General features: G+C 41.4%; 1 protein-coding gene across 4 annotated transcripts in view; it reads left to right on the top strand.

Annotated features, from left to right (window-relative positions):
• LOC132881943 (uncharacterized) overlaps positions 1 to 14,924 on the top strand; it is a 196,140-nt gene extending 181,216 nt beyond the window's left edge. For all 4 annotated transcript variants that reach the window (XM_060915031.1, XM_060915029.1, XM_060915030.1 and 1 more), the window contains exon 3: positions 1,789 to 14,924. In XM_060915031.1, coding sequence (XP_060771014.1) covers positions 1,975 to 13,581 — 11,607 coding nt within the window. In that variant the 5' untranslated portion in view covers positions 1,789 to 1,974 and the 3' untranslated portion in view covers positions 13,582 to 14,924. The remainder of the gene's footprint in view (positions 1 to 1,788) is intronic.
• Positions 14,925 to 15,684: the final 760 nt, after the last annotated feature.

Raw genomic sequence — 15,684 nt, 5'->3', positions numbered from 1 at the left:
GTGCTGCATCACCACTACTTTTAACAACACTCTGTAAATGTTTGGGAACTGAGGAGACCAATTGCTTTAGCTTTGAAAGTGAAATGTTGTCCCATTTTTGCCCGATATAGAATTTCAGTTGCTCAACAGTTCGGGGTCTCCTTTGTCATATTTTCCACTTCATAATGCACCAAATGCTTTCAATGGGAGACAGGTTTGGACTGCAGGCAAGCCAGTTTAGCACCCGGACTCTCTTACTACGGAGCCATGTGCAGAAAGCAGTTTGGCATTGTCTTGCTGAAAGAAGGAAAGCCTTCCCTGAAAATGATGTCATCTGGATAGCAGCACGTTGCTCCAAAACCTGTATATATCATTCAGCATTAATGGTGCCTTCCCAGATTTGCAAGCTACCCATACCTTGTGCACTAATGCCCCCCATACCATCACAGATGCTGGCTTTTGAACTGTGCACTGATAACAAGCCGGATGCTCCCTCTCCTCTTTAGCCCAGAGGACACAGTGTCCATGATTTCCAAAAAAGAATTTCAAATTTCAATTTGTCAGACCACAGGACAATTTTCCACTTCCCCTCAGTCCATCGTAAAAGAGCTTGGGCCCAGAGAAGGTGGCGGTGTTTCTGGATATTGTTTATATTTGGTTTTAACTTGCATTTGTGGATGTAGTAATGAACTGTTTTCACAGATGCTGGTTTCCTGAAGTGTTCCTGAGCCCATACAGTGATTTCCACTACAGACACGCGTCTGCTTTTAATGCAGTGTCGCCTGAGGGCCTGAAGCTCACAGGCATCCAATATTAGTTTTCAGCCTTGTCTCTTGCATACAGAGATTTCTCCAGATTCTCTGAATCATTTAATGATATTATGTACCACATATGATGTGATCCCCAAATTCTTTGCAATTTTACATTGAAGAACATTATTCTTAAATTGTTGCACTGTTTGCCTACGCAGTCTTTCACAGGGCAGTGAACCCCTCGCCATCTTTACTTCTGAGAGACTCCGCCTCTCTGGGATTCTCTTTTTATACCCAATCATGTTACTGACCTGTTGCCAATTAAACTAATTAGGGTTTTTCCCCCCTTTTTTTTACATTACACAACTTTTCCAGTCTTTTGTTGCCCCATCCCAGTTTTTTTTTTTTGAAACATGCTGCTGGCATCAAATTCAAAACGAGCATATATTTTTCAAAAAACAATAAGATTTCTGGGCGGCACGGTGGTGTAGTGGTTAGCGCTGTCACCTCACAGCAAGAAGGTCCGGGTTCGAGCCCCGTGGCCGGTGAGGGCCTTTCTGTGTGGAGTTTGCATGTTGTCCGTGTGGGTTTCCTCCGGGTGCTCTGGTTTCCCCCACAGTCCAAAGACATGCAGGTTAGGTTAACTGGTGACCCTAAATTGACCGTAGGTGTGAATGGTTGTCTGTGTCTATGTGTCAGCCCTGTGATGACCTGGCGACTTGTCCAGGGTGTACCCCGCCTTTCGCCCGTAGTCAGCTGGGATAGGCTCCAGCTTGCCTGCGACCCTGTAGAACAGGATAAAGCGGCTACAGATAATGAGATGAGATTTCTCTGTTTCAGCATTTGATATGTTGTCTTGATACTATTTTCAGTGAAATATTGGGTTTCCATGATTTGCAAATCATCACATTCTGATTTTATTTACATTTTACACAGCGTCCCAACTTTTTAACTTTTTAGAATTGGGGCTGAATTCGGAATCAGTATATTGTGGGTGTAATTGCAATTGACAATCCTGACATCTCATTTCTTTATCTCTTCTCGCTTCTCCTTCCAGGGCTTCAAGATGATGACAGATGATCATTTTTGCTCATTGATGAAATGAGGGGATAAGAGAGAAGATATTATAATCTCGTTCTTTCTGCTCATGCCGCTGGAGATTGCTCCGGACTACAGCAGAATGTTATTCTGTCACGGTCTCCACAGATAAGGAGCAGCCTGCTGAATCAGCCACATCAGCATCATGGCAGAAGAGGCTAAACGGACATATGCCACCAAAGAGCTGGATGCAGAGATCAACCAGGAAGAAAAGAAACTTGCAAGTGAGCAGTTCAACGAGAAAGCTTTAAAAGGATCCCCTGAGCACTTTCAAAATGTGTGTGTGGAGTCACAGACTGTTAACAGTAATGCTAAGTTTGTAGAAAAGGAGAAAGACAACACTCAACAACGTGAAGCTGTTATCCGGCCACAACAGGCAGGAAAAATTGATTTCAAGTTGTTACAGAACCGTTCAAACTTTGCCAGTGATAGAACATGGCCTAATGGCAAGGTCAGTCCTCAGTCTCCCAATGGGAAAAGTCGTATTCGGGATAAGGGGAAAAAGTCAGGAAAAACAGAGCGTGCTAACCCACAGCAGCTGTGCAGACTGAGTACTACAAATCCACGTTCCAATCCCACAATAGGGATCGCCTACCCGCAACAGAAGCTTTCACCTCCCAAGAAGCTAGAGGCCAGCCGGGGCCCTGTCTCAGGCAGCTACAGGTTTCATGTACCAAATATTCCAGAGCGAGAGGCAGAACTGCAGCAGGAGGAGTTCAACCTCAACCGCTGTTTCCAAGAGGGCTCTAATCTCATATCTCCAGGCTATACCTCACAACCAGTGGGCTCTGCAGCAGGGGGCTCTTCTCACCATCACTCAGCATCCACTGCACCTCAGCAGCAACCTGGTGCATTGGAAACCAATAACACACAACCTGTCAACCAAATGCTTTTCCCTGACTTTCAACTGAGTGGAGCTGACATGTGGCAGTCTCCTGACAGGGCTTTCAGTAATGCTAGTTTTGGAGTTCCAGTACAAAAGTCTAACAATGTTGTGGAAGTGAACAAACCCAATGGCTTTGTCCCATTACCATTTCAGTATGGGTATCCATTGCTGGATAATGCAGATTCCTTTCCCTGTGATCAGAACCCACAGCCACAAGATTTAATAGAGGCCTCTTTGGGCCCTAACCAAGTGACCCAAAACTCATTTTCTTTTCAGTCCTCTGGGGAGGAGCATGAGGCTGTGCAAAGCAATACAAAACTGAGTTATGAACAATCAGAGGATAGGCAATATACTTTACATTCCAAACCTCCCCAGTATGTGCAGACTCCCCATGGTATACCATCAGCTGTGCATTGCACAAGAAGCATAGTTGATGCTGTTAGTAATGGTGATAGCAAAGAATCAAACAATCAACAAGCAGATAAGAAAAGGAGTGCTTTATCTGACAAGTCAGACAATTATTGTCCAGTAGACACTAGGGATAAAGGTGCTACTGCAGGGGGCAAAAGAGGTTGTCATTCAAAAAACAGTACTTCTAGTCAAAGAATTCTTATTCAAGGCAGTGTACATCACATCAGAAATATTGCGCAGAGTCATGGTCCTCAAATACACTTTTCAAAAAAGAATTACAGCAGTTCCCCAACAAATATCATCCATGTGGGCTCAGCACCTCTTGACAAAAATAGTAGAGTAGCACAGCCATGGGAAGGGCCCAACAAAGCCTTCCCATTACCCTTAGATCAGAACTCCACCCCATATCCATTTCAGTGCCAACCTCCCCTTGACCAAAGACAAAATGCAGGAATTAACAGCCGCATGCCCTGGCAACAGATCCGCCTTACTGCAGCCATGCCAAACCAAAACAGGATTGAGCTTTCCAGGCAACTTAGTAATCAGCAAATGGCTTATTTGGTAACTCCCTCTGATTGGAAAGAGGATAGTAAGTCTCAAAAAAATAACAACCAGAAAAGCTCTAACGATTTTTCCAACAATAGACCCAGTGAGGCTTTTTCAGAGCTGAGGCAAGACAGTGTCAAGCAGGGATGTAGTACAATATCACCATGCCAGTTTACAAATAAAGTGGAATCAAGCCAAAACCAAGGTGGAGATGCCAAAAGTAAGTCATTATACTTTGCTGTAACTCATGGAGTGAATGGATCCACACCAAGAACCCCCAGTTACCCCCCATTACATGTTCCGACTATGGAATTAATGATGGTGTCCCCATATGATTCACCCTCACACTCACCTATACAAAACCAAATGGCTAGCAGCACATGTTCCTCTCTTTCACCAGACTCTACTAGCCCTGCCAGCAGTAGCTCTGATGACAGCCAGAAGGCCTCTCCATCTCAGTTTTATAACCAGGCGCATAGTAAGGCATCACTAGACAGCCTAAGTTCTAATCAGCATCAGTACCATTCAGAAGTTTCACGTAGCCTGCAGTACAATCAAGAAAAACCCAAAGAGAATATTGTGAATTTTTCAACAAATGTCAGACATGCGAAATCTAATGTAGAAAGTGGGAAAGGTTGCATGGACAGCTATGGGATAGAGCACCGTCCTCCACCACCATATTCAGCTCATCAGCTATTAGCTAGCTCTTTAGCCACAGCAAACCTTGACCAACTGGATGTACTTCTCACATGCAAGCAGTGTGATCAGAATTTTAATAACCTGGCTTCTTTTCTTGATCATAAGCAATACTGTGGACAGCATACATTTGCACAAAATGATTTCAAAGATATTCAGAAAGTGGAAGACACAAGGAAATTTCATGCAGATCACACAAAATCTATCTCATCTGGTACCAATTTTGCCATGTCACGGACGTCATCTGATTTGCATATGTCCCTGCTAGGGCTTAACAAGAATGGGGAGATAATGCCTGACAATGAAACCAAAGTTGATGCAAAGGATGATCCCATGAAACTCATGCTGCCATCTGCACCACTCCCTGACTTGGAGATGGAAGATGCTAAGTTAGATAGTCTCATCACCGAGGCACTGAATGGGCTTGGTTATCAGTCAGACAATGCAGAAATTGATAGTAGCTTTATTGATGCGTTTGCAGATGATGAAATCACAACTACAAAATGCTTGTCTAGTAGACAGACTCTAAAAACCAAAGACTCTGTAATGTTTGAGAGCCGAAGTAAGCATGAATTCACATCCAATGAAAAATCATTAACACAGCAAAAGTATACCTTTGATGCAGACTTTGACTGCCTCACTGCTGACAGCAAACATGCTGATGTTACCTACAAAGAAAATAACCATGATTTAGAGGCACATAAAGAAGGTACCAGAGAGGAGACCTCTCTTGTGAAGAGGGAATCCACTTTGGAGGAATCTAACACACACACAGAGTGGGTTAAAGAGACACAAAAGTCAAATAAGACAACAGATGAAAGTGAGCTTGGTCCTAGGTTTCTCTTGTCCAGAACGTTTTCAGAAAGAGGTGGACTCAAAACTATACAAAGCAGCACCCCTTCAGTTAAAACACCTACTCCTCAATCCCCATCTGCCACTAGGAGTCCCACACCTCAGAAGCCAATAGTGAAGGAGAGGAAAAGAAAAAGGATTAGTGGAGGAAGTTGGAGTAAGGAGCTCATTCACAAAATAGTCCAGCAGAAAAATAAGCTTCATAAGCTCCATGTGAAAGGCACTAAAAACATGCAGTTCTCACTTGTGATGGAGAGGGTGACACCCACAGTACAGAATCCGACTTTCAGGGAGTACGATTACATCTCTGATTCAGATGAGGACTGTGAGCCTGTGAAGATAGCCAGCCAGGGCCGCCTTAGTCAGAGCATCCGTTGCAAATACACATATACAAAAGAGTGTAAAGGAAGAATAAGAGCAGATAAGAACAGGGAAAGTCCATGGAAGCAAGAAAAGATAGACAGCTTTGAACTGAAGAAAGGTGAAACTGTCTCTCCACCCTCAGTAAAAGAAATATCTGGCCATCAGAGGGTGCGCAGGCGAAGCAGCAGATCATCAACCAGCAGTGAACTCAGCACGTCTGTGAGTGTCTCCAGTGAGAGCATCAGTAGCCCGAAAAGCATTGATCGCACAGATTCAGACTGTGAAAAACGAGTGGAGATTAAGAAAAAAGACCAGGATTCCTTTGATCAGGACAGATCTCCACAAAGAATACTCAAAGAGTCAAGCACATCATTAGCTTTGACCTTCACCAAAAACACAAAACATTATAGCACTGACAAGATTTTACTCTCTGAACTCAAAGACAGTTATACTACGTCAAAGTGTTCAAATGTCATCAGTACAACAGAAGAGACTGCATCTGAGCATACCTTGACTAAAAGTACTGTCAGCCTTGCAAGATTCAAAACCACCAGAGTAGAGGTAGAGGAGAAAATGGACCACTATGGCTCTGAAATGGGAATTGCTGCAAACACAGAGGAGGTCACACCACTCAGCAAAGACTACAAAGATTACAAACAAGGTAGCATGCATCTCAGAAGGACTGGAATAACAATGAATTCAGTGAAGACCAAAAATGATAAAGAAATCAAGCGAGATCATGTTTCATCAAAGGGAAAAACATTACACAAGAAGAAAGAGCCACACCAAGATTCAGAATCCTCACCAGCTTCCTTTGAGAACTTTAGTAATGATATTTCCACAGTCAAAGAAACAAAGACTGATCCGAGTGACTTATTCTCTGAGCCGCCATCACTTTGCAGTTCACTTATGGATGAAGTTTGTTTATCTTCTGCTAAACTTAATGATGCACTCCCACAGAAAGACAGAACCTGTCTTATGCCTTATACATTAGAACACGAACAGAGTCTTATGAAATCACCCCTTTCATTTGATACAACATCAATGTTTGGTGACCTTACAGTTGGTGGATTTGACAATAACCTGTACCCAGATATTCAGCTAACCAAAGAAGGCTTCAGTCCGATAGAGACTGCAGCTGACAAGAAAGAGCTTTTTGAGTCATCCTTTTCACCCTTATTAGAGCAGAGAGATTGGAGCTTGATGGTTGATGTGTCTCCTGAACTGCCAGATGAGATTGCACAGTACAAAGAGGATTCAGACATGGTAAATGATAAAAAGACCTGCTTTAACCCAGTACCTTTCACACTGACAGAGAAAATAATGGACTACCATCCAAATCTCAATGGTTGTGTCTCTGATGATGAGCTTGAGATTAAGAGAATTGTGACAGAACTTGAGAGCCAGCTCCAGTCAGCTAAGCTAAGTAGTCCTTCTCCACTAGACAATGAGCCACCAAAGCACTTGACTATGAGTAAATTTTCACCATTAAGATTGGATGATCATCAAACTGAGAGTGATCAGAGTAGTATGGAGGTGGTTTGCCCATCAGAAAGCTTAGGACTTGCTGCACCAACAGACACCCACTCAGAACTTTTCTCCGAACCTGACCTGCCATGGTCCAGTCCAGTCCAGTTTGGGTTAATGGGTGGACAACAATGCCTTCACACCCCAACACACCCCGCTGTGACAGACACCCCAATTCATTTAGGCGCAGAAACCGTACATGTAAAGGATGGTGCGGAACTAAATATTCTATCCACAGAGAAACCAGCAGAACTAAACAATGAGGAGAAAACTGGGAGGAGTGATCCTCTGGGCACAACTACAAACAAGTCAGAAGAGATGATTGAACAGGAAATATACACAGAAAATCTCATGAAAAGCTTAGAAGTGATCTCAGATTCTTTATCGTCAGGGCTTGAATCAGCTCAATCGACTGTTCAGCAAAAAGTGTGCAGGGAAGAGCAGGAAAAAGAGGATGATGAAACAACAGAAGAGACTGGGTTCAGAAATGAGTCTGAAAGAGTGGATTCTCGATACCCTGTGGCAGAACTTACCGAGTGCTCATCAGATTTGAATAAAACATTATTGGAGCAGCCACCCAAGCTTATAACAGGTGACATTTGTGAGTCAAATTTAGGGAGCAAAACAGAAAAATCTAGTGATAATGAGAGTAATGATGTCAGTCTGCGTAACAAGGACACACAGGTAAATGAGCTACAACCTGCAAGCACTTGCGTTTCAATCAATGACTCAGAAGAATCAAAGTTACCATCTATTATGTTTGATCATAAAACTTGTGAACCACCAGTAGAGACAGGGAAGGTTAATCCTGAAGAATCCATTGCGGAAGTTTTTAATTCCGAGGGCTCTCCCTGTAGTCCAAATGCCTTGTCAAAATTGCCAGATATGTTAAAAGATGATAGCAGAAAGGCCCTCAAACAGGAAATCAGCCAAGCAGAAGAGATGTTCAAAGAAACAAATGCTACTAACGATCACAAAGACATGCTTGAATCTGCATCTGTAAATCAAAGCACACAAGTTGATGAGCCTGAAATTGACACAGTGGAGAGAGCAAGAAATAATGTAATGCCAGATAATGATCCAGTCCTTGAGAGCATTAAGTCTCATCATTGCGAAGATGCTCAGTCACATGAAATTCTGAAAAATTACACAGACCCAGTGAGCACTCATGAGCAATCACAAATGAACAAAGAGGATCAAAGTTGTGAGACCACATTGAGAATGACATTTTCTGATGCACACAATTTGTGTGGAGAGAATGGACAAAACAAAGTTAATGAGGATCCAAAACTAGAATCTGTACCACCAATTAGTCCATCACCAGTGGTTTCTCCCTATGTTCCTCCGAAGAGTTCCCCCTTGCAAGGAGAAAAGAGTCTATTATCAAGTTGTTGGACCAATATTAACATAATTAGCCCTGCTTTGATGGAAGAGACACTAACCTTTAAGAGTTCTGCAGATGTGGATATTGCGAGGTCACTACATACTTGTGAGACATCAAACACACCTACTGAGATAAGTAATTCTTTTGCTTCCAATCTGAACTTTGCAGAGACAACAGAAAACAAAATATCTAGCCCCAGAACAATGTTAGCTGTGGACAGCATCTCCAAACAAGCTTTTTACGAAGCAAATGAGAAAACAGAAATATTGGATGCTCCCCAAAACAAAGATACATTGTATGAATTCAAACTAAGCCCAATGAATTACAGTGAAACACACTTCAATAGCTGCAGCCTCAGTTCTGAAACTTTAAACAAAAATATTGATGTTCATTCCAACATTAAGTCAAGCCCTAAAGACAGCCTCAACCTCAGTGCTTGTGCTCTGACTCTCAACACGCAGCTATCATCAAATTGTCGCCTCAGTCCAATACATGTTCAAAATGAGCTTGAATTAACTACTTATGATCACTTGGTCAAACTGGACATACCGCATTTCCATGACACCACCAACCAAAATGATATTAAATACTGCTGCATTTCACCCACCAATAATCACCATGTGGAACATAGAGCTCCAGATGATACAGAACAACTCTCAAAACTTCACCAAGATAATATGAGCACTTGCCATGTTTCCCTTGATGCTATTGAATGCATGGACTTAAACATCAATCTTCTAAGGAAGACAGATGCTGAGAATATCGAGAGTCAGATAACTACTTTCAAGCTTGATGCATTGCCTCAGAACCCTATTATGTCCAATGTTCAAGAAACACCAAATCCTAAAGAGCAGCTACCAACAGGATCCATAAGTTTCACAAGTTTGTCAAGCTCAGTAACGGGACAGTGCACAAAACAGCCAGAAGTAAAGTCCTTACCAAAAAAAGGTGCCACACACAATGCAGTTCAAGGGAAATTTCAGTGTGAAATATGTTTGCTGTATTTCCGTACTCTGCGTGGACTTAAGCGACATAAAGCCATGAAGCACACAGTTAAAACTGAAGGAATAACAGCACAAAAGCCAACTTTGAACAGCCAAGGCTTTGTGTCACACCCAGTAGATAAGGAGCTGAAAGATAACATGAGGATCCTTGATCCAGTGGTCTTGCTGAACACCGCCAATGATGGCACACCTGTAACACATTGCGATCTAGCAGCTCTGAATTTGGTATTTGAAGAAAAGGCAAAAGAATCACTTGTTTCTAAAAGTACACTGGGTAATGACAAGGAGGACATGCCTCCAGTAACTGAGAAAGCAAAGAAAAACAACAAAGTTAAAAGAAGCAAGAGCATGGACGTCACCAATGAAGGGTTCATTCACAAACTAGTAAAGAAAGACCCTTTCCCAGAGGAATTGCTCAGTATACTTAAAACGGACATCTTACAGGCCATTTCCCCAGATTTTCCCACAATATCACAACCAGAATGTCCCAAGTCAAGTGGAAAACTGAGCCCAGCTAACAGTCCCAATTATCAAGAGGTGAAAGTCACAGAAGACATTCAGGGCATAGAAAGTGCTTGTGTTGATGCGCATGAGACACCAACTTTGCCCACATGCCCTGAAATGTACCACCATGGAGCTGAAGGAGACAATACAACGACAAAACCAGATAGTTGTACGAGCCTAAATGCTTTAGAAAATAATGGACAAGCAAATGACACCATTTCTGGGGAATATATTGGCATTAAAGAAACCTGTGATCCACATCAGGATCCTTCAGTTCCGATCAAAAGTGAGTCAAGCAGTTATCCCGCAGATGAAAACAGTTCCCACCGTGAGAGTTATAAAGGTCCACCAATCAGCCCCAGTGGCCTGGGCACTGACCTCAAAGATCTCTTTGATGATGAAAACACATTCTCCCAATTATTCCCAAGGAATGATGAAATGAAAAGGAAAAAGTGTGCACGTGTTTATGGCAAAAGTAACAAAAAGCAGAAACAAATGTCAGGCTTAGTTTCTGACTATACTGGCTCAAACACATTTTCTGACAGCAATGAGGAGTATAAGAAAAAGCCAGACACTATATTTGCTAGCAATCTGGATGACCATTGTGAATACGAAGCCATATTACTTGATGATGCTAAAATGCTTGAGATGTGCCATAACAGCACGCTCAAAAGTTCACCTCAGAAAAGTTTTCCGCAAGATGTCATGACCGATCATCAGGTTAGGCATGAAGACACTCAAGACACTAGAATTAGTGACTTTTTATGCCATACAGAAGATGCCATCCTAAAACCTACAGTGAACCTAAATGGAACTGAAGACAAAAATATAGACACAGAGTCAGATGCCCAGGAAACCTGTAAATCTGATAAGCCTTGCCCACTGCAGTTGGTCTGTGTTCAAGATAATGTCTCTCGTTTCCCAAGCATTGACATTCAGAACTTCAACACTACGTTTCAGCTCCCTGAAATGCCACTCTTTGAGTCTGAAAGAGATCTGTCTGTGGCTGAGGCCATTGTGCCAAAGAAATCCCCCAAGAAACCCACAGAACGCAGGAATAGGAAACGAATTGAGACTGGACTGAAGCCCAAGGACAAGCAGTACAAATGCAAAGTGTGTTTCACATGGTTCCTTACATTAGGAGAGTTGGACTTCCACAAGCTTTCTCATAATCCCTCACCTCCTCCAACTTGTTATATGTGTGTCCAGCGCAAATTTAGCTCCCGTGAGCAACTTCGGGACCATCTTAGGGAGAAGCATGTCAAGAATAAAGCAGGTGTCTGGACTTGTGGCATGTGCTTGAAGGAAATATCGGATGTGTGGATGTACAATGAACACCTGCGGGAGCATGCCACACAGTTTGCTCGAAAGGGTCAGTCTCAAAGTTCCCTGCTGGATATGCCAGGCTGTTTTATGCAGGAGAATGCTGTGAAGAACTTCATCTCTTCAATTATGCAACATCAGTCGAAAAAGTCTATCAAAGGGGAGAATGCGAAATCATCTAAGGAGGAGAGGAAAGCTGATACAGATGTCTCTGGAGTAGAGCAAAAGTCCTCAGATATGTGTGAGCCTGAAACTATAAAGAGCAAAGTAGTAGGTGCTGGAGGAGGAAGTAAACATAATATACTCACACCCCTTGAAGTTCTACCCAAAGCAGACACTACCCCCAAAAATGTTGAAATGCATCCCAACTGCAAAGATCCCTCACGGGACTGTCACCACTGTGGCAAGCAGTTTCCAAAACCATTTAAGCTTCAGCGACACTTGGTGGTTCACAATTTGCAAAAGATTTTCATGTGTCACAAATGTCCAGTCTCATATCAGCAAGCAAAGGAGCTTAAAGATCACCTAAAAAGTGAACATGAGGAGGTGGATGAACCTGATTCAAAGCACACTACCCTGTACACATGTGAGCTCTGTGCCGATGTTATGCATGTAATTAAGAAGTCTTTCATCTGCAGTACCTGCAACTATACTTTCTCTAAGAAGGAACAGTTTGATCGTCATATGGAGAAACATCTGGCAGGTGGTAGTAAGATATTTAAGTTTAGGGGAGTGGGGAGACCTGGCACACCTTGCAAGTCCACAGAGGATGACTTTGATATTCCACCAAATAAGAAGAGGAAGGTACTGACTGAGAATTCCCAAGAAAACAGCTTGAACATTACCAGCATTGCATCTGTACACTTACCTCAGAGCACAGACATACAGGGTCTGAAACCAGTCATAGACAACTCTACATGCAACAGCACTGATGATGACAAACAGCCTACTGACACAAATAATACAAGTGTAAAAATTGAGGACGTGGCAGAAGACCTTTCTGGCGCTCTGGAAGTAGTGGGGCAGCGTCAGCCCCAAACAACTTCTGCTGAAAACACCCTTAACGCAAACACAATGACCAAGGAAGAAGATAATAAAGACTTGCATGCACAAGACATTCCAGACACAGATACCAAAGAGGTTGGTACAGAAAACAAGGGTTCCTTGACTGAGATCTGTGATGTTAAGGTTGAAGATGACTGCGGATCAATTCAGACCACATCAACAAATCCAATTCTAAATGAGAGAAGTGTCCCTGATAACAAGATGAAAGAATGCACTGATTTGGTAAATGCAGATGAGAAGGAGACAGATTCAGGTCTGTGCAGTTTGCAATTTCCTGATCAAACAAGTAAAAGCATGAAAAGCCATCAAACAGAAGTCCCTTCGCCTAAAGAGGACTGCAGTCCTAATGTGATCAGACTGCCATCACTCTCCAGTGAGATAAATCAGCAGAGACAGGACCAGACAAATGAATGTGAATCTACTGGGAGGAATGAAAATGAGCAAGTCATAAACAATATTGACCAGGCAATATGTGTCCTGGTTAAAGAAAGAACGTCTGCTAAGTCAGAGGAAAACATGAAACAAAGCCATGACAATAGCACAAAGTCTGGAACCATTGGAGTCACAGATGCTGCAGGTGTAAATCATGCCAAGATTTCCCTCAGCTCCATTACAGTTGAAGACAAGAACTGTGTGAAACTGAAAAAAAGGAAAGAGCTCAAAATGATGCCAAGTTCACCAAGGACAGCGTCCACTGTTACACGTGAGAATCTTGGAATTGACCCAAAAGTCAAAAAGAAATTCCGGTCCAACAAATGTGACAGACTGGCCGGTCAACGGAAAGGTGACATTTCTGTTGACTATCCTGTGCTCACATCAGTAAAGGATGAAATGACCAGTAACAAAATGATCTCAAAGCACAAAATAGGAACTCTGGACTTACAACCAAAGAGAGGCTCTGACAATTTTTCAACCAAGAAAGGAGAGCTCATCCGTCATTTGAATTGGGATTGCAGAGGGAAAAAAGGTGTGCCTGGTAGAACCATTCATTCTACCACCTCCAAGGTGTCAGTAACCTCCCTGAACAATTCATTTAACAAATCCCGTCCCAAGCTTGGGGTCAAGTCCGTGGAGGCGCAATCTTATCATACTGCAGAGTCACATAACAGCCTCCTTAGCAAGCTGTTTGGCCAAAGACTCACTGGTTTTAAGATTCCATTAAGGAAGGACACTTCGGAATCCATTAACTGAGAAGTAGATGCTACTAAGGAGGAGGGAACTATATTATCCACTAGTTGATCAAGACAAGTTTGTAAATGAGAATGAGATTGTATGCCCCTCCTCTAAGAAATGGTTTAACTTTTTAATTAGTCACTTTATTACCTTGTATCTTCTTGTAAATGTTTTCACGTGATGGTGAGGACATGTGATAAAGTTTATAAATATGAAATGAACTAGCTGGTTTGCCAGCCAACTTTTACAAATAACTTTATTTTCTCTACCTTGAAGTGGAACAAGTTACAGAGTCTGTATTTCATGAAAAAAGAAAATAATTGAAAAAAAGAGTACTTGAAAGTTAACTGAGATTTTTTTTTTTTTTTCAAATTATGCATGACACATTCACCACATGTTGTAGATGGGTTTTATTTTTTATTTTTCCTTCTGTGCAACAGTACCAAATGATATTCCATTTCTGAACTACATCAATGTGCCTATTTTGTACGCTTCATAGAAATACGCTTTCATACTCTTTTACCTTACTGTATTGCAGTGACATTCAATGTATTAGCTTTTGTATAAACGTAATTGGTGCTATATTATTTTGATTTTTATTGTAATGTGAACACAAATGTCCTCTAACTGAAGGGAACATGTAGCGGATACATTCATCAAATCATTCTTGCTGGTACTCTATAGTTTCTAGGGGAAATGAGAAAAAATACTGTGCAAGAAAAGGGGTTGATTTTTCAAAGTTTTAATTTGGTCTCCTCGAAAGAGGGCGTTCGGAAAGCCTTTTTTTTTCCATGACTAAATTCAGTATAATTTCTGTTTGATTTGATGAACTCAGGTGCTAACAAGGAAAACTCTTGCGCATGAACCCCTTATTAGGAATTCCTCTCATGCACTGATGTTACTACATACCAAATCCACAATCAGTTAGCTAGATGTCATCCAAATGTTTTATTATTATTACTATTATTTACTAGAACACAAAAGGTGCTTTATCTTGTTTATATGTATCTTATATTGTATTATATTGTAGGTAGATTATCTCTGGTGCAATGCATAATGTCAAAGTTCTATTTTAATAATGTGCAACAGATGAAGAGAATGAGAAAAGGGAATTGCTAAGCCTAGCAAAGGCTTCTAAGTGGTTCACAAAATTCCTCATATAAAGTTGGTTATTAAAAATCCACAGTCTTCCTTTGTTTCTTTGTCTTTACTAGTAGACGGAGCTGTGCACAGCGTTGTTATGACACATCGAAAACTATTTGAATAATTGCTCATTAGTGTTAATTATGGTGAGCTATATTAGCAGTCGACCATGAAATCCTCTCCACAAGCACAAATCCAATTGTGTGAATTTACTCTGGATCTCTTAATTGCCTTTATTGAGAATATAAAATGCAAAATTGTTACACTTTTTTTAAGAGAAGATGAATATAGATGCAGGTTATAGACTCCATTATATAGATTCAGAGTTTCACATTGATAAATCACACTTCATAACCTTGGTCTGTCATTAATGAGGACATGACGACTTCTTCATGGAGGTATTGCTACAACAGTAAGCTAGACAAGGTTTTGGGTTTTATTACTGAATAAACAATACCGTTCTGACAGGCACTTAAGAGCGTGTGTTGATTTAATGGTGCTACTTTAAATTATGAAGTAAAAGTGTTTATATGTAGTTTCTGTCTAAATGTGGTTTAATCTGTGTCAAATCTGTCGTTGTATCACAAATCAGAGTTTTAAATTGTATATTCATTCATCTGGTTCTTTATTGTTTCATTACTTTCTCTAGATCCACAACAGTAATGATCTAGTAAAAAAAAAAAAAATGGCATATTAATTTCGCAAAAAAAGTGAATTAATCTGAATTACAGAAAAGATCATTATACATAAGTAAATGAATCTTACTGATGAATGTTGACAAATGATTTACTACAACAGTAGCACACCCTTGACTACATGCTGAACTGGGCTGTTATTTTCAGTTGACAGTTCACTCTGTGTTTAGTGGCTTGTATCCCTACATGAGTCACATTCACTATCACATAGGAATAAAAAGCCATAAGACACAGCAGCTCATAGAGGGACACACCAGTTCCCTGATGCAAAATAGCTTGTTCT

The sequence above is a fragment of the Neoarius graeffei genome, chromosome 2 (genome assembly GCF_027579695.1).
Source record: "Neoarius graeffei isolate fNeoGra1 chromosome 2, fNeoGra1.pri, whole genome shotgun sequence".
In the NCBI taxonomy this organism is placed as follows: domain Eukaryota; kingdom Metazoa; phylum Chordata; class Actinopteri; order Siluriformes; family Ariidae; genus Neoarius; species Neoarius graeffei.
This window is presented reverse-complemented; position numbering and strand designations above follow the sequence as displayed.